The sequence below is a fragment of the Aquarana catesbeiana genome, linkage group LG04 (genome assembly GCF_042186555.1).
Source record: "Aquarana catesbeiana isolate 2022-GZ linkage group LG04, ASM4218655v1, whole genome shotgun sequence".
Taxonomy (NCBI): Eukaryota; Metazoa; Chordata; class Amphibia; order Anura; family Ranidae; genus Aquarana; species Aquarana catesbeiana.
Window position 1 is genome coordinate 318,756,781 of NC_133327.1, and position 26,684 is coordinate 318,783,464.

The following is a 26,684-nucleotide window of genomic DNA, read 5'->3' on the forward strand; positions in this document are numbered from 1 at the left end:
AAATATCTCTCTCAGGGGAATAAGTGCCTTCGTCACACTCCCACATAATATGGTTGGGAGAATGAGGAGGGCTAATGGGGGTACACGGATCTTCCGCTTACAGGAGAGAAGTGCTATGTCAAAAGACATCAAAATGATGTTTCATTAATTGGAGTGCAGAATATAGTTTTTGTTGAAATTATTTATTCCAGGGTGGTTGTATATGGTTAGTCTTGCCCTAGGCTTAATAATTCAGTTAGAAAGGTACTGTTAATAACTTTGGTATTGATGAAGATAGTTTGAATTATTTTGGGATTTTAACCCTTTTAGAGTAAACAATTACATATTTTATTCATATGTAACTGTTTAGATATGTTAACTCATAAAATTGAGGTTGTATTGCTTCAGATTAGAATAAACAAAAACATAATTCTAGGAACTAGTTAGGTAATAATATATTTGTTTTAAGAAAAGAAAGAAAAAGCTTCCATTACTTCTGGATTATTGAACATATTTGTCCTAAAAAGTAATAAATCTATTGTTATTACCTGATAATATATAACTGAACATGAATTTCCTTATTTCACTTATATATTCTAAGGCTATATGAATCAGAAGTAATAAGAAATATAACTGCAATGTAACATGATCCCACACAGTGTGTGACTATCAGAATGCAGTTACATTCAGTTATAAATATAGGTTTTTTATAGAGAACCATCTCTTAGTATAATAAATGAAGCGATATTAGGAATTAGGATGTCAGTCCATTGAATCTTCTTGGTCCATGGATGATGTGGCATAACGGCCTCTTTTGTGAGAATGATGATTCCCATTTTGTTCTGAAATTTTCTGGGTGCTGCCTGAAGGTGAAGATGATGCCATTCTTCTGCGTGTGGGAGAGTTGCTGCTTGTGGGTTCTGTCAGATTTAATTTTAAAAGGGTTTGTTGTAGTTCATCTGCTGATCTGCTTCTGTAAATTGTACCTTGGTAGTTAAATCTGACTGAAAAGGGGAAGCCCCATTGATACATAATGTTGTGGCGTTGCAGTTCCATTAGTTGGGATTTCATGGATCGTCTTTTAGTAATAGTAAGTTGGGATAGGTCAGCAAAAATTTGATAATTGTGTCCTTGAAAATTAAGTTCCTTTTTTTCTCTTGCAGCAATTAGTATTTGTTCTTTCGTTCTGTAATAATGAAATTTTGTGATTATATCACGTGGGGGTTCATCTTTCTTTTTGGCTGTGAGGGCTCTGTGTACTCTGTCCAGTTCTAAACGTTCAATAGGGATATCTGGCTTTAGTTCTTGTAATAGAGCAGTAATAGTAGATTGCAGGTCTGTCACAGTTTCAGGTATTCCCCTTATGCGCAAGTTTGAACGTCTGGCTCTATTTTCGTAATCTTCGAGCTTAGTTTGAAGTATTAAATTCTCTTCTTTTAATTGTTCCAATTCTGTTATATTTTCTTGGGTTGTAATTTCAATTTCATCCATTTTTATTTCTAGGGCTGCGGTGCGGTTTCCCAGCTCTCTTATTTCTTTGGTTAGGCTTTTTGTTATTTGGTCTGAGGTTTGTTTTAAAGCCTTATGAAGCATCTTTTCAAATTGTAATAATATTACTGGGGATACTGAGGAGGCTTGTGGAGAAGTTTGTGAGAGGATTTGTTCTGTATCTGACTCAAATGGAGAGTCTTGCTGTGACATTTTCTGTCTGTGAGAGCGCCCTGATGCTGTATATTGTGAGGTGACTGGAGCTGCTTCAGCTGCAGTGAGTGCCTGTGAGCTCTTTGTGAGGCGATTTTTATTTCTGCTACGGTTTCCTCCCAGTACCATATTTCCTGCCCAAACTTTCACAGTTTGTTCCCAGGGGCAAAAAGGTTCAAATGGATACCTTTTGAGCCTGCAGGCTCCGCTTTGTCCTTCTCTTCTCTCCTCAGCGGTGTGGAGCTCTAACAATGCATGTCTGCTCCGCTAGGCTCCGCCTCCTGCCCCCAAACCATATATTTTCACGCTTCCCCAGAGAATAGAGTCTGATAGGGGTACACAATTCACTAGAGAAAGTAATGACTAAACTGTGGACGATATTGGGCGTAAAAAGGAAAATGACACATCGCCTACTGGCCCGCCTCTAGTGGTGGATTGGAACGGTACAATCAGACCATTGTAAACATACTCAAAAAATTTGTAAAGGAAACAGGCAAGGACTGGGATGTAAAGCTTCCCTTAGTCCTGATGGCCTTAAGGGCAACCCCTAATACAGTCACAAAAATGTCACCCTTCAAACTCATGACCGGAAGGAGGATGGTCCTGCCCCAACACCTCTTGTACCGCACCACTGACCATAATTTGATCAATGCCACCACAACTCACCAATATATAGAAGATTTACAGAAGCATTTACAATGTTCTCATTGACCCGGAGAAATATTGAAAGAGTCGCAACTAGTGCTAAAAAACATACTATGATCTTAAAACCACAAAGGAGGAGTATGAAATTGGGGATAAGGTAGATCTCTACAATTTTGCGAGAAACCAGGTAAAGGAACGCAAATTACTGCAGTCTTGGAGAGGCCCAATTAACATTGTGGACAGGATCTCCCCCATGGCATATAAATTGCATATTCCACGGAATGGTGAAATCGGTGAGAGATGGGTGCACATCAATTACGTGCTTGCCATCCCAAGTCACAATTACAGTTAGTGGAGGACTAACCCTCCTGCCCCTCATTGGGGATCAAAAGGTCTGATTGGCAACCTCTAAATTCAAGGTCAATTAAAAAGGGCTACCTCACCAGATCAATTCTTTTTTTTATATCTATGCGATACTCAAACTGTATATTTTCCTTTTAACAGTGTGTACATAAACGCAATGATATCCCTGCCGCCATCCAAACTTGCGATCGGAGGTGATAGTGACCGGATAATCAGGAAGGCCCATTGATTTCCCAGGGTTCTGAACCAGAATATAGAAAATGTGTTCTAGGGGGAGTCACAAGAGAGGGCGCCCCCCAGAAAAAGACAGCTACTATGGCAATAGTGGGCAAGTGATGGGAGAGTGAATAAAAAATCAATGCAAAATTTATTGAGTATCAAATCTACAAAATTGAGAGATAATCTCTCAGCGATAAAAAGCTAGATGAAGCTGATTTTATTAGACATCAAACAGATGGCACATCAGATGCAAGAGAGCATATGATGCACCAAGCAAACAGATACACAGACAACAAACAATACACTCACAAAAATCACACAAACCGGTCCAGGCGCCTGTATAACGACGGATGCATGGAAATCCTTCATGCCAATAGGAGAATAATTAAATCATAAATATATACACAGAGAAACCATGCATGCGTGGCCCCCGGGGATCTGGGAGAACTACTCTAGGTTAGCTGAAATAAGTGCAGCATAATTGATTGCATGCGCATGCTGAAAATACTCCATCAAAAAATATCCATTCCTGGAAATAGTAATGCAGCTGTAATATAGTTCAAAGGTCTCTAAGTTTGGTTTTAGGTATAAAGCAACAAACAAATGACAGCTGTCAAGTAAACATGACCTTATTCAAAGTTGAATGAATAGTACAGGTACTAATTTCCTTTAAGCATCATTAAGGCATAGCCATCATAAGCCCTGTACCCATCTCATCGGGTTGTTCCGGGATCATAGTCAGTCCCTAGATCACACAGATCATATATAGCGATGTAGGCTCTAGTAGGACAACCGCCTAGGTGTATAAGGGTTATTGAAACATTACCGCCTTCTTTCCCCATGCAGCAATACCAGCCAAGATTCCTTGTGCTTGTAAGTAGCAGAGCAGTTCTGTCAGACCCTTGTCCACCACAGGGGGATCAAACACTGGACGCTGTCATGTGTCCCATACGGTGTGTTGACGGATCTCTGGCCACACTGCAGCGGTATTTGTGGACAGGCAGCAGCTTCGTATGTAGCTCCGTGTGTAGGGGCTAAATATTCTACTTAAAGTTCTCTATTCCCCATTGAGATCGGGGGATCACTGAGACGGCGTCTCCGAGCCGTGATTACGTTGGTGCGTTTCGCAACATCATGTCACATAGTTTCAACTGGACGTGGGAGGGGCAGGCGTACACCTCTCCATCTTATTGCATCATGGTGTAGCCGCCCTTCCTTACCTTGATTATCTCACAAGTAAGCTGGCAGGGACGAGCTAAACTAAAAGCTTGGATAAACAAATCCCACGTGTCGGTTATTCGATCTATGCTTTCATATCTGGGGGCATTTCAGAACAAATAAACAGCCTTCATCTTTACCGTCTCACCCAGTAAAACAAACATAGAATATATAAGAGTAGATATAGAAGATTTTTTAAAAAAGGAAATGGGAGGAAAAATATGAATCACAAATGGCAAAGGACATATAATAGGAAGGAAATTGTATAAAAGAAAGAGGAAAAGGCCATACCATAATCCATAATGGCTGGGTTTCATTGATCTAGGAATGGCTGCAAATTAAGTTCAGTGTTCATACCTAGGGTACTTCAAAGTGTATATCCACCACTTTTCCTTCTGTAGTAGAATACCAAGTCCCCCCTTCTTGCTGGTAGCTTCAGGGTATAGATACCCTTTACCTTAAGCCCATCAGTTCTGCCCTGATGATGCTGAACAAAATTTTTGGCCACCGGTCTCTCCTTTTTTCTCTAGGACTCTCTTTTTTCCTAACCTTAAGGGCTCTTTTAGTCTTGCCGATGTATATTTTGGGGCAGGGATCATGTACACCACTTTAGTGGTGGAACAGTTAATCTGAACCAGAAACCAGCCCACTCACAATCACACCAGAAAGAACAACCAGATATACCAAAGAAGGGACCCGACCCGGAGACCGCCCCAGGAAACCATCGTATGGAAAGTCCTTAGTATTCTGCTATGGATGTCCATGCCAGGTCATGCCAACCTCATCACTCGACCGAGACCTTCCTCAGGGATACTGATCCAGGAAGCTCCCGGATTCATCTTGACAGACAAAAGAATCACCATCCACTAGGAAAGACTACCAAGCATCTGACCCTCGCCATGTTATGGAGTGAATTCCATGCACGTTTCCCTTACATGCCTGGAAGGCAAAAGGGGATTTTGTCATGGCTGAGATACATTAAAATATATTTTTCATGGAGCTTTCAGATCAGGAGTCATCATTTAAGGAGAGCATTCCCCCCTCCCAACAGAGGCTGATTAAAGGGGGAGTCCGGCGACCAATTTTTTTTTAGGTCATTGAGACACTTTGCTAACCCCAAAATAATACTCACAGTTTGGGTGTAAGCTTTCAGATCAGGAGTCATCATTTAAGGAGAGCATTCCCCCCTCCCAACAGAGGCTGATTAAAGCAGGAGTCCGGCGACCAATCTTTTTTTTAGGTCATTGAGACACTTTGCTAACCCCAAAATAATACTCACAGTTTGGGTGTAATATTTCCTCCTCAGTTTTCATACTGAAGAATAACTTAAAAAATGTGATGCTGGCTGTTTCCATCTTGCTTATGGGCATGTGAAGCCCACAAGCATTGATTTCCTGAATGCGGTGAATGCTGTTCATTCACAACTTGTTCACGTGCATGATCATTGTTTCCACACCGAATCTTGGGAAGCCTGACACTAAGCTCCCAGGAGACAGTGCGGCGCTGGGGAAAGGCAATAAACACGCCTACTCCCATTGGAGGAGAGACAGGAACTGCCACAATAAAGTACAATATAAAGGTAATTACAGCAATAAAAATTTTTTTTTCGTGCAGCATTTGAACGTCTATGCAATTAACTGAAGGGGGTAAGATTAAGTTAAAAATTTGAGTGGAACCCCGCTTTAAGTTATACTATCCATTGGAGAGTTAAAGCCAAGAGACAAAACTTATGTTGAAACCAAGTAAACATGAATAATGCCTTCTAACACGAAACCAGCTGACAATGGTCAAATTTGTGTTTTCAGATCCAAGTTACAAAGCCTTTAATTAAAGGAAAAGCTTGGGCAAATAACCCCATTGTTTCAAAGGGTGAAATCGCCTCCATAGTAAGAGCCCCATGTTGACTCAGCTTTCCTCAGACAATGACGAAGATACGAGGTTAATGTTAATGACAAACAGGCACAAATCTCTGAACAGTCAATAATGAATATGTCTCTAAATTGTCTGAAAAGAGAAATTGTTTGACAGCTAAAACCCCAATTTAAATTTTCATTGATCCTGTCCAAGGTTCATTTCAACTGCTCTAGGAGAACATTTAAAACCTGTATACATGTGGTATTGTAAATATATGTGATCATAAGTAACTCAAATGCTATATTAGACTCCAGGTCATAGATACAACTATACAATGGAACCTCGGTTTGCAAGTAACGCGGTTAACGAGCGTTTCGCAAACCGAGCACTGTATTTCTAAAAATCCTAACTTGGTTTGCAAGTGTTGTCTCACAAAACGAGCAGGATTCAGGCCAAAAGCGGTGTGCAGTACCGCTTTTGGCCTGAGGTGGGGGGGCCCTGGAGCCGATCAGCACCGTTCAGAAATGCACAGAAAGGCCTGAGGACAGTTTGGCTGACCTCGGCAAACCTCGGAAAGGCTCGTGAACGGAGTCTTTCCGAGGTTTGCCGAGGTCAGCCGAAGTGTCCCTCAGGCCTTTTCGGCCGTTTCTGAGGCTCTCCGGTACCCCCCGCCTCTGGCCGCATGCGGTATTGCATCCCATTGAAGTCAATGCGGAATGAATTATTTTAGTTTCCATTGACTTCAATGGGAAAACTCGCTTTGATATACGAGTACATTGGATTACGAGCATACTCCTGGAACGGACTATGCTCGTAATCCAAGGTTCCACTGTGATTTTAATATCCACTGACCCCATGAGTAATCTGCCATAAGGTAGAAATATAATATTTTGATATAGAACAAATTAGGAATTGTGTAAAAATACCCATATAACATGTGTTATCCCAAGACAAATAGGTCTTCATAGGATATGCAGGAGTCATGCGTGTATGCATATAAACATCCATTTTGTGTGATAATGATTATGAAATAATTCAGAACACATTTTTCTGCCCTCAGACACACCTAGTGGCTGAAGATATTACCTGAGCTCACCAGGTAAATCATTAGAGTTCTCCAACCAATGGAGAATAAGCCAAACCTTCTGGGCTGAGCTTATGATAATTTTATGAGCTTATTGTCCCAGATGGTATAAAGGATGTGGGAACCATAGAGAGGGATCACAGACCCACACGCCGGATACACCCGTAGATGATCAAGAGGCCTGCTAATTGACCACACCCCATCTTTCTGGACCTTGTGACTGAAACTACTCTAAGTACTTAAAATTTGTTGGATATCTTCTCCTTTTAAACTGTTGGTAAGATACAGACCAGACGAACATTCATTATCTTTTTCTCTCAAAATTGTAGGGATTGTAGTTTGTGTTAACATTATCATGTGCAGCGTGTAGGGTAGTTTATCATTAATCATTTGCCCATATTGATTGTCTAGGCTGTGTATTATTGAAGTCGTGTTTGGGGGAATTCAGACAAAACTAGTATTACATCAATTTAAATTAGTGTGGTCCCAGGGAAAATATTTATCGCTCCATTCAAATTGGCAATATATCTGTTGACTCCGTGAGACATACTTTGAATTCCTTCCGGCCAGAGAAATTTAGAGGACTGTTGCCCTGAGCGACAAGGGGTATTGTGTTCTTGTAAAGTGCAATTACTGCACATATTTTTCTAACAGAACAATTTGGGCTCCCCGGAGTTATATTATAATATATTAAGAAATATTGTTTTATAGCAGTGTTGATGTTTTGATAATGTGTGTGTGAGAAATATCAATCGCCAGAAATTCCAGTTCTGTATGAAATTGTATAACTATACTTGTTAATTAATAAAGTCAAATGATTTACTTATTAATTTTATTGGGAGATATTTCTGCATTGGTAAGAAATCCCCATGAATTAAACTCAGGAAAGTATTGTGGTATGTACTGTTTATCTGAACAAAGTTGAAAATTTTACTGTAAGGTTGGAGGCACTGAAAAACAAAACACCGAGATCTTAATTAAGATTCCATACCACACTCACAACAGTATGGTGCAGAATTAAAGGAGTTTATTATGTTGACAGCTAATTTTCTGCTCAAACAAAACTTTCACTTTTGATTAGGCTTTTTATTTACAGAGTTTTCTCCCTCTCTAGCGAATCTCTACATGGGATGGTGGGAGGAGAAATTTATATTCTCCCTCCACAACCCCTTTTATGGATAGCATTAAGTGGTACAGTCGTTACATAGACAATTTGCTGCTTATATGGGAGGGTCCCCTGGATATCGTGCCTTTTGTAACTTACAGCAATAATTCTTTTAATCTTGAATTCAGTTACAAAAGCCATGCCGATACCATCAATTTCGTAGATATTACATTGGCGGGATGCAGCTCTACAGGGAGCATACATACCCGTACTTGTCGTAAAGCCTGTGCCGGTAACTTGTTGCTATTGGCTACAAGCTGCCATCCGGCACGTACATACTGCATGTACAAATACAGTGGGGACGGAAAGTATACAGAGGCCCTTAAATTTTTTTTGTTATATTGCAGCCATTTGCTAAAATCATTTAAGTTCATTTTTTTCCTCAATAATGTACACACAGGACCCCATATTGGCAGAAAAACACAGAATTGTTGACATTTTTGCAGATTAAAAAAGAAAAACTGAAATAACACATGGTCCTAAGTATTCAGACCCTTTGCTCAGTATTTAGTAGAAGCACCCTATTGATCTAATACAGCCATGAGTCTTTTGGGGAAAGATGCAACAAGTTTTTCACACCAGGATTTGGGGATCCTCTGCCATTCCTCTTTGCAGATCCTCTCCTGTTCTGTCAGGTTGGATGGTAAACGTTGGTGGACAGCCATTTTTAGGTATCTCCAGAGATGCTCAATTGGGTTTAAGTCAGGGCTCTTGGTGGGCCATTCAAGAACAGTCACGGAGTTGTTGTGAAGCCACTCCTTTATTTTAGCTGTGTGCTTAGGGTCATTGTCTTGTTGGAAGGTAAACCTTTGGCCCAGTCTGAGGTCCTGAGCACTCTGGAGAAGGTTTTCGTCCAGGATATCACTGTACTTGGCCACATTCATCTTTCCTTCGATTGCAACCAGTCGTCCTGTCCCTGCAGCTGCAAAAACACCCCCACAGCATGATACTGCCACCACCATGCTTCACTGTTAGGACTGTATTGGACAGGTGATGAGCAGTGCCTGGTTTTCTCCACACATACCACTTAGAATTAAGGCCAAAAAGTTCTATCTTGGTCTCATCAGACCAGAGAATCTTATTTCTCACCATCTTGGAGTCCTTTAGATGTTTTTTTTTTAGCAAACTCCATGCGGCTTTTATGTGTCTTGCACTGAGGAGAGGCTTTCGTCGGGCCACTCTGCCATAAAGCTCCGACTGGTGGAGGGCTGCAGTGATGGTTGACTTTCTCCCATGTCCCGACTGCATATCTGGAGCTCAGCCACAGTGATCTTTGGGTTCTTCTTTACCTCTCTCACCAAGGCTCTTCTCCTCTGATAGCTCAGTTTGGCCAGATGGCCAGCTCTAGCAAGGGTTCTGGTCATCCCAAACGTCTTCCATTTAAGGATCATGGAGGCCACTCTGCTCTTAGGAACCTTGAGTGCAGCATTTTTTTTGTAACCTTGGCCAGATCTGTGCCTTGCCACAATTCTGTCTCTGAGCTCTTCAGGCAGTTGCTTTGACCTCATGATTCTCATTTGCTCTGACATGCACTGTGAGCTGTAAGGTCTAAGACAGGTGTGTGGCTTTCCTAATCAAGTCCAAACAGTAGAATTAAACACAGCTGGACTCAAATGAAGGTGTAGAACCATCTCAAGGATGATCAGAAGAAATGGACAGCACCTGAGTTAAATATATGCATGTCACAGCAAAGGGTCTGAATACTTAGGATCATGTGATATTTCAGTTTTTCTTTTTTAATAAATCTTCAAAAATGTCAACAATTCTGTATTTTTCTGTCAATATGGGGTGCTGTGTGTACATTGAGGAAAAAAAATATGAACTTAAATGATTTTAGCAAATGGCTGCAATATAACAGAGTGAAAAATTTAAGGGGGTCTGAATACTTTCCGTCCCCACTGTACGTCCTGGACGGGAAGCAGTTCTAGGAGCCTGGTAATATTCTTTAATACTGGAGATGGGCTTTTTCGTAAAAGTGATCAGAGCGGCCTTCCACAATGACAGAAGTGCAGAAATACTATGAGCCTGCGTTTTAGCCCTGCGGCCAGTGGAGACTGTTTACTTTCAGGAGATCTTTAACATTTTACATTGGTGAAAGCAGTGATTCTTGGCTGAGAACATTTATGGATTTTAATAGCTAGCTTTTCAGCTCAACAAAACCTTAAAGCTTCATGTACACTGCTGCTGGTAAACAAACGTTTAGGAGCAGTTGGGCGTTTTTTTTTTCAGCTGCCCCTGAACTCTCCTCTGTTATCTTATCAGTACATGTACACAGGGTCGTTTATAGTCGTTTCTAGGCAGAGTTTAGAAGCATTTTTTGGAAAGCAAAAAAATGGGTTCAGGGCCGATGTTCAGAGGCATTTGAAACACCAAGGGCCTGTAACAGCTTGTAAACGCAGTAACTCGCATTTAATTTTTATCTTTTTAAAAAAAATGCTTTTAAACGCAAATGTAGCTAAATGTGACTAAACGCAGAATGTAAATGTGGCAAAACTGAAGTTTTTAAATGTCGTTTACTATCTGTCAAGTTATATCATTCAGGGGAGGTTGTAAAACGTCCCGTGTACATTAAGCCTTACTCTCAAACATGCAAATATATTTGTGCAGGTGTGAGGTCTTAAATATGAAAACTGTTGCAAATAATGTGCACTGAACCGTCTAACAAATGCTCTAAGTACATATTCACAATGAATGCTGTATGCAAGATAAACTCGAATCTTATACCTACCTGCCTACCTACTGCCTTGCTGTGCAGCATGCTGGGAGTTACATAGTCGCTTCAGTGAAAGTCTCCTGGCAGGGATCTGCTTCTACTGTGCATGTACAAAAAAATTGCATTCATTCCTATGGAACCATCGTTTATGGTTTGTCTCAATAGTGGATGGCTATTCCAATAAGAAGGAATAGCGATTTTTCTGCATGAGAATTAGAGCACAGCCGGGAGACTTAAGGAGGCTATATGAAGTTCCACAGCCCAATGTTATTAAAATAAAATGAAAAGGTCTGTAAGCAGGAACGGCGAATGAAAAAAAAATCATAACCGCCACCTCCTAAATAGACGAGAAGCATTTCATCACAAAATAAAGTCAGGGTGGCCCACAGTAACACCACTTGATAAAAACTGGGAAAATACATTTTGAAGAAAGGGACAGGACACACCCACACACCATAGTCTTTAACCATTCCAACAGGCTTGGTTGAAAAACTGGTGAAAGTGCTTTATAAAACTAGCAAATGAGTGTCCATTAATGAACAGGTTTATTTAGGCCTCTGAGTGATAATGCACATGGTAGATTTGGGGGGGGGGGGGGGGGGGAGACTGATTACCCAACCTTTCCTCTGCATAGAATACCTAAATCCAGGATTTTTTTCTCGAAAATTAAAAAATGCAAATAAGCAAAGAGCTGTAAGCAAGAGCAGTCAAGAAAGTATTACTTGTGCTCTAACTGCTTCAAGTGATGACCTCTAAATGACTGCTATATAGTAACACTTTTTAAATATCATTATTCTTCTTTGTGCAATGCAAATAGAACAAGATGACTATAGGTTTAAAATCAGTATGACTATTTTCCTACATCTAAACTTGCAAGAAAGCTATTAACAGTCCTATACAAAATTACAGTGGGGTAATGCAACTCAAAGATATATGTGGGTATGGCTCTAATAAACCCCATTGCAATGTATCTGCCAGTACAAGCAAAAGATTAGAGGGTCCAAGGTCAAAAAAGTAAGTTGAGGGCCTACAGCACTCCCATACTGGACCCTGACACAATAATTTAAAACCCATGCAACTAAACTGCTACCTACGTGAACTGATTTCTCCAACTGAGCTACTGATTTTCTATATCTTGGTCTAGTTACAGATTCTAGGTGAAGGGCAATGAACCTAAGGTAAATTCTTGACTTTAGGTGTGCCTGAGGTGGACAATTTCTGAGGATTAAAAGAATACGCAATGTATTGGTGGATTCTATAGGTTTGATCCATAATGGTGTCTTATGTATTTATTTCAATCAACAATTACACCAAAAATCAGGGGTATAAGTGGTCAAGCAATTACATAATTATTACACAAATTACCTGCATCCTGGTATGTTTTGAGTTTGGGTCCTGTACAGCTTCTTTGGCAGGGCACTGAAGCTAGCTCGAGCCTGGTGGGGTAGTTAAGAGTAGTGGAGCTAAGTAATAACCCGTGTGTCAGCACACACAGGTCATTTCACTATTTATGGATATTTTGGATTCAGGCAGGTGCTGGTTTTGCCCCGAGCCCCCCCCCCCCAAACTTTTCATGAAGCTCCTCAAACTGTGCATGTATGACTTTTTTAAATCCTCATGCTAAAATTATGCTTAATGAAGTGATAAGGAGACACCATAAAATGATCAAATGGTAGGTATAACTGAAGTTGCAATGAACAATTCAGAGTCCAAAAGTGTTAGAAAGCCTGTGATGATTCAACCCACCATCCATCTAAAAGTGAAATAATCAGCAAGAGGACACAGGTGATCTTCATCACTTCATACTGTTGAGAAGATCCTGAGTAGAGTGATTTTAAAGTCAACACGCAAGGCTGAAACTATGGCACATTCACTATTGGCTTCATTGTCTAGTGAGTCATTGCCCTAGCCCAAGTTTGTCAGGGAAGACCTCTTCAGTGTCCCCTTCAAACAGATGGAAAAAAAAATCACTGAAAGACATAAAATATGTAAGCAAAAGGTTGTGAAAAGAAATTTTAATGATTTTCTTTCCAGAGGAACATAAGTGGTATGCTGCAATGAAGTGACTACACTGAGAAACGCATTGCTGTAGTGTCAAACAATGTCTTATCTTTTTCAATGGCACTGAAACATTTCATACATTTAGCTAAATGTTAGGATTTTATGATGCTAAAACTTGGGATAAAAGCACAACTGATGTTTTACCAAAAATATCTATTAACTTTGCTAATGTGGTATGAACCAGAGATAACATAAATGAAACTGTAAGTGTGCATTATTACTGTAAAAACATAGGTACATGAAAAGACATGACCTTTACATAAACTACCCAGCCTTCAGACTCAAACTAAAAGGTGGCATTTTCAAACTGGCTTTTAACTCTAGAATTTTTATTTAAAAAAAATTTCTGATACCTGCATTATAAAGATGTGTAAAACAGTGTTATTACACATACATGTATACATATATGTACATGTGCTATATACACATTTTTACAGTTGAGCATCTTGGGAGAAAATGTGGAACATTCAAACACAAAAAGTAGCTTGCCAAATGAAACAATGTAATAACTTCAATCCATAAAAGATCTTTGCTACTGATTATTGCAGTTAACCACTTCCCACCCACTCAAGGTCATATGACGTTGCGGACTTTGAGCGGTGATATCTGGATGCCGCCTGCAGTTACAGGCATCATTCAGATATCTTCTTTTACAGCCAGCGATTCCCTTCACCAAAAGATCATACATAGCGGCTGTTTAGTCGCTTGATCGTTCTTACAGGCGGGGGAGAGGACGTTCCCCTCCCTCCAATGGTTCTCCCGGTTCGCCCCTGCGATTGGCAAACCAAAGAAGGAACCGACCAACGCCAGATGATGACCATAGAGATTTCTGGCAATGATCATTCGGAAGCTGGGCGCGATGTTATAACGTCACGCTCAGCCTCTGCATTTGAAAAAAAAATTCCGCTGCCTCAGTTGAGAAGCCAATATCGTTTTTTTTTTTTTTTTTAGGCTTTCCAGCCTAGAGGTGAGATCTGGGGACTTATTGACCCCAGATCTCACTGTAAAGAGGGCCTGTCACGCACTATTCCTATTACAAGGGATGTTTACATTCCTTGTAAAAGGAATAAAAGTGATCCAAAAAAAATGTAAAAAGAAAGCATCAAACTAGAAAAATAAAAGCAAAATTAACAATAGAAAAAAATTAAAAGAAAGCGCCCCGTCACCTCGTGCATATGCAAGTCGTGCCCACATATGTAAACGCCGTTCAAACCACACACGAGGTATCGCCGCAAATGTTAGTGAGAGCAATAATTCTAGCCCAAGACCTTCTCTGTAACTTGAAACATGTAACCTGTAAAAAAAATTTAAAGTGTTGCCTATGGGGATTTTTAAGTACCGAATTTGGCGCCATTCCACGAGCATGTGCAACTTTGAAGCGTGACATGTTAGGTATCTATTTACTCAGCATAACCTCATCTTCCACATTAAGCAAAAAAAAAAAAAAAAAAAAGAGCTAACTTTTCAAACTTTTTTTTTTGCATTTCATGCATTAAAAAAAAACAGTAAATTGCTGCGCAAATACAGTGCGAGATAAAAAGTTGCCATTTTATTCTCTAGGGTATCTGCTAAAAAAAACATATGTTTGGGGGTTCTGTGTAATTTTCTATCAAAAATATTAGGATTTTTACATGTAGGAGAGAAATGTCATTATTGGCCTGGTAGGCAAGTGGTTAAAGTGATTGTAAAGTCTTTTTCTCTAAAAATAAACATGTTATACTTACCTGCTCTGTGCAGTGGATTTGCAATGGGCAGCCCAGATCCTCCTTTTCTTGGGGTCCTTTCCACTGCTCCTGGTCCCTCCCTCCTGTCGAGTGCCCCCACAGCAAGCAGCTTGCCTATGGGGGCACCCGAGCCGAGTCACAGCTCCCTGTATACATTCAGACATGGAGCCCCACCCCCTCTCTCTCCTGATTGGCTGACCGACTGCAGCAGGAGTCAATGGCGCCGCTGCTGTGTCTCAGCCAATCAGGAGGAGAGCCCCCGTGGACATTGCTGGAGAGAGATAGGGCTCAGTTAAGTATTAGGGGATGCTGCTGTACACAGGTGTTTATCTTAATGCATAGAATGCATTAAGATAAAAAAAAAATCTGAATTTACAACCCCTTTAATTGCCAACATACCCGCCAAAATGTTAAGTTTTTTAAATTCCATTCTTCCAACCTAAAATATCAAATATATAAATGTGCCTGGATTTCAATACAAATCTAGGCTGCCCTTTTTTTTTATATACATAAACAGTCAGGGTTCTAAATAGTGAAACTACTTCTGGTTCTCAACAGAAGCAAGAAAATGCTTTAAAAATCCAACTTTATTATGGCAAGTAAGATGACCCTTTAATTATTAAGACTGACTCCATCTAAAATGGACTATCCAATTTTATTTGGAAGCCGATGTGTTCAAGGACCTTTTTATACCTCTCAGGGAGAAATGAAATATCATTAAAATTGTATCTCAAGTCCAGTAATGGCCATTGTCAGCTCACTTGCCTTCTTGCTGATGTCTGCAATAACAAATTAACAAGAACATCGAATTGCTCATGGTACAGTAAAGCAAGATAGCAGTTAGTGGGATTGATTCATTAGTTGAATACAAACACTGTCTCCCTGACAACTATGGCGAAAAAGAAGGTTGCCGTGTTCTTACAAGCCTCCCACCATAGTCTGCAGCATCTACAAGTGTGATGGACACTCCAGGAACACTGTCCTAAAACATTTAAAAAAAAAAAAAAAAACTGATCTGCCACCCAGATTCCTGGAAATTGTGGAGAGAGTCTGCAAGAGGTGCTATGATGAACTTTCTTCAACTGCTGCTGAGCAGAATAATCAGGATCAGATACCAATTTTTTTGGAGGAATAAATCCATAAAGAATTAGGTAGAAATGGCAGGCTGTACTTATTTAGGTCCTCGAGGAATGGGTTTGTCTTTCCAAACAGTGACATTGGTATACATCTCACAAATGTGAGTACACCACTCACATCTATGTACATATTTTATTATATATTTTCATGTAACACTGAAGAAATTACACTTTGCTACAATGTAAAGTGGTGAGTATACAGCTTGAATAACAGTGTAAATTTTCTGTCAAAAAATAACTCAACACAGACATTGATATCTAAACCACTGGCAACATAAGCGAGTACACCCCTAAATGAAAATGTCCAAATTGGGCCCAAATGGTCAATATTTTGTGTGGCCACCTTTGTTTTCCAGCACTGCCTTAACCCTTTTAGGCATGTAGTTCACTATAGCTTCACAGGTTGCCACTGGAGTCCTCTTTCACTCCTCCATGAAGACATCACGGAGTTGGTGGATGTTAGAGACCTTGCGTTTCTCCACCTTCCGTTCGAGGATGCCCCACAGAAGCTCAATAGGGTTTAGGTCTTGAGACAAGCTTGGCCAGTCCATCACCTTTACCCTCAGCTTCTTTAGCAAGGCAGTGGTCGTCTTGGAGGAGGGTCGTTATGTTTGAATACTGCCCTGCGAACCCAGTCTCCGAAGGGAGGGGATCATGTTCTGCTTCAGTATGTCAGAGTACATGTTGGCATTCATGGTTCCCTCAATGAACTGTAGCTCCCTATTCCCGGCAGCACTCATGCAGCCCCAGACCATGACACTCCCACCATCATGCTTTACTGTAGGCAAGACACTTGTCTTTGTACTCCTCACCTGGTACTCCACACTCGCTTGACACCATCTGAACCAAATAAGTTTATCTTGGTCTCATCAGACCATAGGCCATGGTTCCAGTAAGCCATGACCTTCGTCTGCTTGTCTATAGCAAACTGTTTGCAGGCTTTCTTGTGCATCTTTAGAAGAGGCTTCCTTCTGGGACAACAGCCATGCAGACCAATTTGATGCAGTGTATGGTCTAAGCACTGACCCCCGCCCCCCCCCCTACCTCTTCAACCTCTGCAGCAATGCTTGCAGCACTCATACATACGTCCAATTCCCAAAGACGACCTCTGGATATGACATTGAGCACTTGCACTCAACTTCTTTGGTCGCCCGTGGCCAGGCCTGTTCTGAGTGGAACCTGTCCTGTTAAACTGCTGTATGGTCCATGCTGCAGCTCAGTGTCAGCCTAGGCCATCTTTATGTAGAGCAACAATTCTTTTTTTCCGATCCTCAGGGAGTTCTTTGCCATGAGGTGCCATGTTGAACTTCCAGTGACCAGTATGAGAAAGCGAGAACACGTAATTGAACACACCTGTTCCCCATTCACACCTGAGACCTTGTAACACTAATGAGTCACATGACACTGGTGAGGGAAAATGGCTAATTGGGCCCAATTTGTACATTTTCATTTAGGGGTGTACTCACTTTTCTTGCCAGCGGTTTAGACATTACTGGCTAAGTGTTTAGTTATTTTGAGGGGACAGCAAATTTACACTGTTATATAAGCTGTACACTCTCTATTTTACGTTTTAGCAAAGTGTCATGTCTTCAGTGTTGTCACATGAAAAGATATAAAAATATTTACAAAAATGTGAGGGGTGTACTCACTTTTGTGAGATACTGTATGCTAGACCTTTGATGATTAAGATAATGCTGAGTAACTAAACCACTAAGTTGAAAACTTGGCAAAAACGCTCAAAAATACCCAGGTTTAAAGAACATTTTGGCTTTATCAACAGCCAAGACACCAATCATAAAATTTGAACACAGAGAAAGCCATGTACAACATGCTGGCTCAGCACAGCATCAGACTGTTGGCAACACATGCAGAAGTTGACCCTATAGTGAAATATCTAGGGTATGCCAAAGTTTTTTGCAAAGCAATGTGATATTGGGGGATGCATAGAGAGGTATCCTCTCTTCCTATGCTTACATCTTGATGGCCCTGTACTTTTTACAGCAGAGAAAGCTTCCCATCATACTGGTGCTACAAGAGATTTATGATGAGCATATTATTCCAAAGAGGATGGTTGGAACACTTAGTTCTATGATAATTAAGGAATTGAGAAGCCGGTTTCTATCCCTGTGAAAAAACACCCAGACTGTGGGAGATCTCAGGATTGCATTTTTAACCTTCTAAACAGAATATGATTTTAAGAATAATGTAATTTGCATCAGACAAAAAAAATATTAACACCACATTTAAAACAGTGGACATCTAAGTGCAATGCAATAGATCCATTTTAACTCAACCGGAATCTTGGAGCTGGAGTCTCTGAAAAAATGTTTAATTTTTATCATAAAGCCATTCAATAATGGAAGGAAGCCATTGGGGACCTCATTCTACGCGCAGCTTGGGCATGAAATTTTACTTTTCTTCAATTTGAAAGTCCTAACAGCTGCAGAGCTGGTTCCGGATGAGACGCAATTGAGGGTGTGGGAAGATTGGGCATTACATTATCCATACAGATCAAGTCAACTTCACCCCACAAATTTAAAATACCAGGGCAATCAACCTCATCCACTCTGCACAGTTGATTGCTGCTAACTTAATGCGTCCACTTATGTATGCTGAACAGGCCTTTGGTAGAATGAACTGGCTATTTCTGCACTGCTGCATGAGAGATAATGGACTCTAGTCTCTACAGGAAACATAACTCCAGAAACAGTTAAAAGACCCCTCCCACTCATCCTTTGTTATTGTGTTTCAGCCTCCAGGGGAACACTCCTGATTGTTTTTCTGTTATAGTAATTGTGGTTACCTGCTTTCCTCTCAGGGTCACTGACCTGCTTGTGGGAAAGGTTTCAGTGGCTCCCTTTCCTGAGTGTTCCTTTTCCCTGTATCTCACTCCCCCACGTCTGGTTTGACTCCGGAAGCCTCTTTAGGTTCCCCACCGGCTGTGTCTCCATGGCAGTAATGGGGAGGGTTGATGCTGCAGGGGAAGTTGAGTAGCCAATGTGGGGGTGGTTGTTGTGTTGCGGCTGCCATCCGGCTTCCTATTTGCTCCTTGGCACTGTCTGGCGTTCTCCTCTATGCCTGGGTGCACCAAAATGGTTTCCAGTATGTCACTTCCGGTGAGCGGATGATGTAGTCCTGGTTCCAGCTTGGCAAGGTTCCGCCTAATTTAATTTCAATGTTCAAAGATGGCGGTCACCGCTATTCGGCACCAGGGGATTCTGGTCACCGTCGAGACACGCGGGGGCACCATTTTTGATAAGAAGCTGAGGGTCAGGGCAGGTTGAATTTTGAGAACTGAGTTAAACTTATCATTAACAGGACTTTGCACCTAACCTGTGACCCATCTTGCCCTAGGAATAAAGCAGCACAGATTGGTGAAGCACTACTCACCCAGCATGCAGGAGGGGGACATGGAGGACTCCAAGAGTATCAAAATCAGGTGCCTCTTCAGATGCGTCCAAACCCACAGTGCCCCGGGTAAGGAGGAGATAGTACCCAGTATAGGAAGAAAAACAGGCCTCTATGCAAGGTGCTTATGAGAGTTTTATTTTTTTCCTATATGTATTTCCTTAAGTTACCACAGAGCAGCCTCGCAGGTCTAGGAAGAAAAGTGGGAAATGCAGCTTTAAACTCTCGGATGCTTACACTACAAAATTGTTACAGGAGATCCTGTTTTGGGCAGGAGCAAATCTGGATTTACTGATAGCAACTCACCTCAGGGGCTCAGACAAACTTTTAGCGGACTATCTCAGCTGGAATCCAATAAGGCAAAGAATGGGAGCAAAATTAAGGAGGTCTTTGCCTGGGCAGATGAGGTACTCGGAAGATAAAGTGCATTCATAAAGTATTCAGACCCCCTTCACTTTTTTCAACTTTGTAATGTTAGTGCCTGATACTACAGTTTAAAGTGTAAGTTCACATTTACAGAAAATATGTAAGGTGACCTTATATTGGAACCCCCACTGTACTGTATTCCCGCGATCCTGCTATGTTAGAGATCGGAATGCCTCACCAGTCTGGGGATTTCAGTTCCTCCTGGCTTTCTCTCCTCGCAGTGCTGACAGGACAGGCTAAATGTATTCTGATTGGTCAGCGCCTTCCATGAGACAGTGCTGACCAATTAGAATGTCTCTCGTCCGTACACACACAGGTATGGAAAGGCGATTAACCACTTCAGCCCTGGAAGATTTGGCTGCTTAATGACCAGGCCATTTTTAGCGATACAGCACTGCGTTGCTTTAACTGACAATGTCAGTCGTGAGACGCTGTACCCAAACAAAATTGACGTCCTTTTTATTCCCACAAATATAGCTTTCTTTTGGTGGTATTTGATCATCTCTGCGGTTTTTATTTTTTGCGCGATAAACAAAAAAACAGCGACAAAAAAAAAAATATTTTTTTTGCTATAATAAATATCCCCAATTTTTTAAAAAAAAAAGCCAATTTTCCTCAGTTTAGGCTGATATGTATTCTTATACATATTTTTGGTAATAAAAATCACAATAAGTGTATATTGATTGGTTTGCGCAAAAGTTATAGCATCTACAAAATAGGGAATAGATTTATGGCATTTGTATTATATCTATTTTTACTAGTAATGTCGACGATCTGCGATTTTTAATCGGGACTGTGACAATATGGCAGACACATTTTTCGGACGATTGACAATTGTACAGCGATCAGGGTTATAAAAATGCACCGATTACTGTGTAAATGTCACTGGTAGGGAAGGGGTTAACACTAGGGGGGCGATCAAGGGGTTATGTTCCCTAGTGTATGTTCTATCTGTGGGGGGGAGGGGACTGAATATAGGAGATGACAGATTGTGGTTCCTAGCTATTAGGAACTCACGATCTGCCTCTCCTCACAGAACAAGGATTTGTGTGTTTACACACACGTCCCTGTTCTGCCTCTCGTGCTCACGACCGGCGGCCACGAGCATCGGCATCCCCGCAGTGTAGCGGGCGCGCCCGCAACTGCTATCCCACTTGAAGGAGCCGACGTATAGCTACGACAGCTCGCGGGATCGTGACGAACTGCCGCAGTATAATGACGGTTGCTGGTCAGCAAGTGGTTAAGCTGCATGGATTTTAATTCAACGGACTGGTGAAGTGGTGTTCCAGTCCCTGACAGAGCAGGATCGCGGGAGTACAGTACAGCAGGACCAGAGATTGTGGAGGAGGTACAGTGTAAGGTCAACTTACAGATTTTCTGTAAAGGTGAACTTACACTTTAAATTATTTTTTTTTCTCATTAATTTACACTTAGTACTCCATAATGACAACATGAAAACAGAAATGTTTGCAAATGTATGAAAAAGGAAAAACAAATATCACATTGACATAAGTATTCAGACCCTTTGCAACAACACCTGAAATTTAGCTCAGGTGCTCCCATTTCTCTTGATTGTTGCGGAGATGTTTCTACAACTTGATTGGAGTCCACCTGTGGTAAATTATGTAAATTGATTGGACATGATTAGGAAAGGCACACATACATCTCTATAAAAGGCATATTGTACCAGAGCAAAGCCATGAGGTCACAGGAACTGCCTGCAGAGCTCAGACATTGGATTATTGCAAGGCACAGATCTGGGGAAGGCTACAAAAAAAAAAATCTGAAGGTTCCCAAGAGCACAGTGGCCTCCATTAATCTTAAATGGTAGAAGTTGGGCACAACCACTCTTCCAAGAGCTGGTCGCCCAGCCAAACAGAGCAATCAGGGGAGAAGGGCCTTAGTAAGAGAGGTGACCAAGAACCCCATGGTCACTGACTGACCTCCTGTTAGGAGATGGGACAAAGTTACAGAAGGACAATCACTGCAGCCCTTCACCAATCTGGGCTTTATGGCAGAATGGCTAGACGGCAGCCTCTCTTAGGTGCAACACACATTAAAGCCCGCTTGGAGTTTGCAAAAAAGCACCTGAAGGACTCAGACTGAGGAACAAGACTCTCTGATCTGATGAAACCAAGATTGAATGGTTTGGCCTCAATTCTACACATAATGTCTGGAGGAAACCAGACATCGCTCATCACCTGCCCAATACCATCCCAACAGTGAAGAATAGTGGTGGCAGTATCATGCTGGGGGGTATTTTTCAGCAGCAGGGACTGGGAGACTGGTCAAGGGAAAGCTAAATGGAGCCAAGTACAGAGATATCCTCAATGAAAACATGCTCCACAGCACTCAGCACCTCAGACTGGACCGAAGGTTCACCTTCCAACATGGCAATGATCCTAAGCACACGGCCAAGACAACACAAGAGTGGTTTAGGGCCAACTCTGAATGTCCTAGATTGGCCTAGCCAGAGCCCTGACCTGAACCCTATTGAACATCTCTGGAGAGACCTGAAAATGGCTATCAACTGGCGGTCCTCATCAAACCTGGACTTGAGAGGATTTACAAAGAATGGCACGAAATACCCCAATCCAGGTGTACAAAGTTTGTCGTATCTTACCCAAAAAGACTCGAGGCTGGGTGCTTCAACAAAGTACTGAGTAAAGGGTCTGAATGTTTAAATACATGTGATATTTCATTTGTCATTTTGGGGTACAGAGTGTAGATTGAGGGGAATCAACTGTAGTATCAGACTGCAACATAACAACCCTGAAAAATTGAAGGGGGTCTGAATACTTTAGGAATGCACTATAAGCCTGCTTGTCTTCAGCAAGAACAAAGTGTTTAGGAATTGTGTTGGAAAAGGAATCTAGTTCTGGAATCGGATGCACTGACTCGAGATTGGAATTTCAAGCTGCCCCCATCCCCCCCCCCCCCGTGTGGATTCTTCAGAAAGATAATGTTGGAATCCTGCCAGGTCATTCTCATAGCCCCATATTGGCTAAAGAGGAGCTGTTTTTCAACCCTAATGTCCCCTTGGACACTTCCAGACTCTCCAGATCTGCTCTTCCAGGGTCCAGTTCTCCATCCCAATCCTTGGCTCTTCTATTGGATGACCTGGAAGCTGGGTGGCAACTCCTCAGGGACAAGGGGTGCTCAGACAAAGTGACTGACACTTTGTTGTGTAGTAAGAAGCACCAGGAAGATCTATTCCAAGGTGTGGAAGACCTTTTCCTCCTAGAGCACAAGATTTGGAAGGTCAGACACACTTATTCCTAAAGGTTTGGAATTTCTGCAGGTGGGGTGGATAAAGGGCTAGCAACTAGCACTTTAAAAAAGGTGCAGGTGGCTGCTTTGTCTTTTTCTAGATCTTATATTAGTGGAATATCCTCTAGTAAAGAGATTTATTTAGGCAAGGCAGAGGATGCACTCCCAAGGTTATTTAAGCGGTGGCTGCTTGAGATTTGTCCCTGGTTTTAAATGCCCTGATGAAGGAACTGATTAAGCCCTTATCTACTTGTTACCCAAAATTTTCTACTGAAAAGATTATATTTTTGATAGCAATAACTTTGGCCAGGGGGTGGGAGACATACAGTCTTTCTTGTAAGGATCTGTTCTTATTGGTTTAGGAAGATAGAATCATCCTTAGGCCTGATCCAATGTACCTTCCTAAAGTATCCTCATATTTGAACTGTTCCCAGGTGTAGTCTTTTGTAGTTCCCCCAGGAATGAGAAAGAGGGGCAATTCAGTTTTTGGGACAGAAGGATATGCCTGCTCAAATATATTGAAGTTTCCAGTGATTTTAGGAGATTCAGTCCAGTCATCTCTCGATTCTTTTCAGTTTTCCAAACAAGGGTCTTTCTGCTTCCAAGGGCTCCATCACTAGTTGGATACGTGAAACAATCTTATTTGTATACAAGAGCTTGGACAAAGTGCCACCTTCCAGGTTGCGTGCGCATTCGATTAGAGCTGTGGTGGTTCCATGGGCAGAGAGACGGTTACTCATGGGAAGACATCAAGAACAGCCGTCTGGTCCACTAACCAAGCTTTTGTGAAACGTGATCGTGTGGAACCATTTTTTAGCCAGGATCTGGCCTGTGGAAGAAAAGTTTCACAAGCTGTTGTCCCTCCCTGAGATAGGAGTATTACTTTTTTTATCTCGTGTAGCAGTCCTAGAGGATGTCTTGGAAAAACCACAGTTAGACTTACCAGTAACAGTGTTTTCAGGAGTCTTCCAGGACAGTACCTTTTTTTCCCCACCATGACTATGGGTGCCTGGCTATGATGATCGGTTTATTTTTGGATATCTAGTTTTTGCCCCTCCTGCACATTGATGGCAGTTCTTTGAGAACGAGGGGGTGGGAGGGGCCTTTTAACTGTTTCTGGAATTGTGTTTCCTGTAGAGGGCAGAGCCGGTTACCTCCCATGTAGCTGTCCTGGAAGACTCCAGGAAACACTGTTACCAGTAAGTAACTGTGGTTTTCTGCAATACACCCTGGGTCATATAGGCAAAGGAACCCACATGTTATCCTGGACATCAACCCTTTACTCCACCCTTCAAGCAGCAGTAAGGATTAAGGAAACCCAATCTGTTCACTTCACTCTGTCCCACGACACCACATACAGTTACCACTTGTTGCCCTTTATCACTGTGCAGTTAGGGCCAAACAGAATATCAAAGGCCTGTCATTCCCATATGCACAACATGAGGTAGCATACACAGACTTCTTATTCTTCACTTTGAACTCAGATGACTCTGCCACACTTTATGACCCTCCCAAAACAATACGGAGACTTAACTTTAACATGCCCTACAACAAATCAGAGGTCCTCAACATACCCATCCAGGTACAATAAGCCTAGCAAAGAGGGTTTTTTTTATTTTTCTGGACTCAAGACTGTCTCCAAAATATTGGAACTTTTTCTACTTCTGATCCTAGCAAACTGTAAGATCTGAAAGGATATTTATTTATGATTGTGCACCCTGCATTGTTTTTATATGTTGTGAATTTGGTAATTCACTTGTCTAACATTGTACAGTGAGGTGTCAAAAATAAAGTGTGGGTTTAACCAATAACAACCCCCCCACCCACCCCCCCAAAAAAAAAAAAAAAAACAAAGATACAAGTAGGTCCTGTATCACACCAGAGGGAGTCCATGACAAACTAGATTTAGCCTTTATAAAGAAAAAGGAGTGACACAGTAATGGCAATAACCAGTGCTTCTAAACCTCACATTTGCTGGAAAAAGAAAAAAATTGACAGATTTTGTTCACCTAAATATCACGTTGTTACATCTTTTTTTAAAACCTATTTTAAAACATCTTTTAAAACAACCCTGCCACTGCATTTTTTAATAAAAGTACCAAAATGGGATTAAGTGAGCACAGCTTACAATATTCTCAAAAGCAATATACAAGTTGTTTTGTATGTCTTATATACACAAAGATTGTGCACTATTTTGACAAGCAGAAATCATAAGTTTTAACTGCATTGAGTCTCAGTCTTTGGCACACTAATCTGAATTATTGATTGGTACTAGAATCGAGGTCTGCAAAATTAGACATAAATGAAATATTTTCCAATGTGGATATATAAAGTATACATAATTATATACCTGCTTACGTATATATAGGATATTTCACTGCCTATGTAAAAGATAATGTACAAAGTCTGGGATTAAAATTGGGTATTTTCCCACCTGCAGAGGTTAACATTTGGTAGCATATTTGTCCTTGCTTATATTTCTCAGCTAGCTACCAATGTCAAGAAATGTTCCCAAACAGATGCCATTTTTGCATTTAGTATAATGTACCCACTTGTGTCAGATATTATTTTGTTAAAAGGCTTTTAGTCTGAGGACTACATATACTGAAATGCTTAAACCTAATCCATAGGCAATAAAGATCAAACACTTAAAACACCAACCCAATGAAAAACTTCTTTCCTTCCCCTGGAAGGGTTTTCAATTCTTTATAGCAGCACAAAAGTAGGAGTACTTAAGTAGAGCTGCCTTAGAGTACATTTTCACCAGCCTATTAAATTGGCTTTAGCTTTCTCTGTTAATTTCCGTACCCTTCCTCTGCTTGAGGTTCCGAACGTCAAAGAAGTGTCCTCAAACAGCAGCTGCCTTTGTTCCTCCTCAGAGTCATCTTCATTATAAAATGCAGTTCTCTTGCCCTGATTTCTAGTTCTCATTTGGGATTCAGAATGATTAAGGCCCTCAGCAGTCTCTCTGGATACATCCATAGGTTCCTCAACCTTTTTACATTTACTTCTTGTCTGTATTTTAACAAGTTCCTGTTCTGCATTTTCTGGCACTGTCTTTGTTGGTAATGACTGTGGTGGTGGAGGAGGAGGAGGAGAAGGAGAAGGAGGAGGAGGAGGAGAAGGAGGAGCAGCATTAATCTCTGTATGCTCAATTCTTATTTTTGGTTTTCTACCCCTCCGTTTTTTTGGTACCTCATTCTCATTCTTAACTTTCAGCTCTGCATGAGAGTTACAGCTGGATGAAGTCGGCAGCTCCTTTTCCTTTTTAACTGGGGAAACAGGCCTGACTTGTTTGGTATGAGGTGTGACCTGGGGTACAATTTGTTGTTGATCATCGTTCCTGGGATATTTTGGCTTCCTCCCCCTTTTCTTTGGAACCACTTGAACGCTATTATTTGGGTCACTGTTACTAGCGTTATTGTTGAGAACAATCTTCGGTTTGCGGCCAGGGGGGCGACCTCTCACACCTGGCTTCTTGACCTGGCTGCTGTGCCCATTAACTTGAACACGTACTGGCAATGCACCTTCATTTCTTTCAGCTGCAACACAATGTAAAATATAAAGTTAAAGGCTTCAATGTTTTGGAAAATCATCAAATAACCCTGTCAGTAAAGGTATCAGGCACTACTCATGTCTTTTAAATCTGCCAAGCTCCTTGGCTTCGGATATCAGAATTAGATACCATATGCAATTGAAGTCTACAATGCTCAGTGAT

General features: G+C 41.3%; 1 protein-coding gene and 1 pseudogene across 4 annotated transcripts in view; one reads left to right on the top strand and one right to left on the bottom strand.

The window, feature by feature from the left end:
• Positions 1 to 18,401, top strand: part of LOC141141244 (terminal uridylyltransferase 4-like) — a 28,587-nt pseudogene extending 10,186 nt beyond the window's left edge.
• The window catches only part of PHIP (PHIP subunit of CUL4-Ring ligase complex), a 262,408-nt gene continuing 248,665 nt past the window's right edge, over positions 12,942 to 26,684 (bottom strand). For all 4 annotated transcript variants that reach the window (XM_073626842.1, XM_073626841.1, XM_073626840.1 and 1 more), the window contains one exon: positions 12,942 to 26,508. In XM_073626842.1, coding sequence (XP_073482943.1) covers positions 25,727 to 26,508 — 782 coding nt within the window. In that variant the 3' untranslated portion in view covers positions 12,942 to 25,726. The remainder of the gene's footprint in view (positions 26,509 to 26,684) is intronic.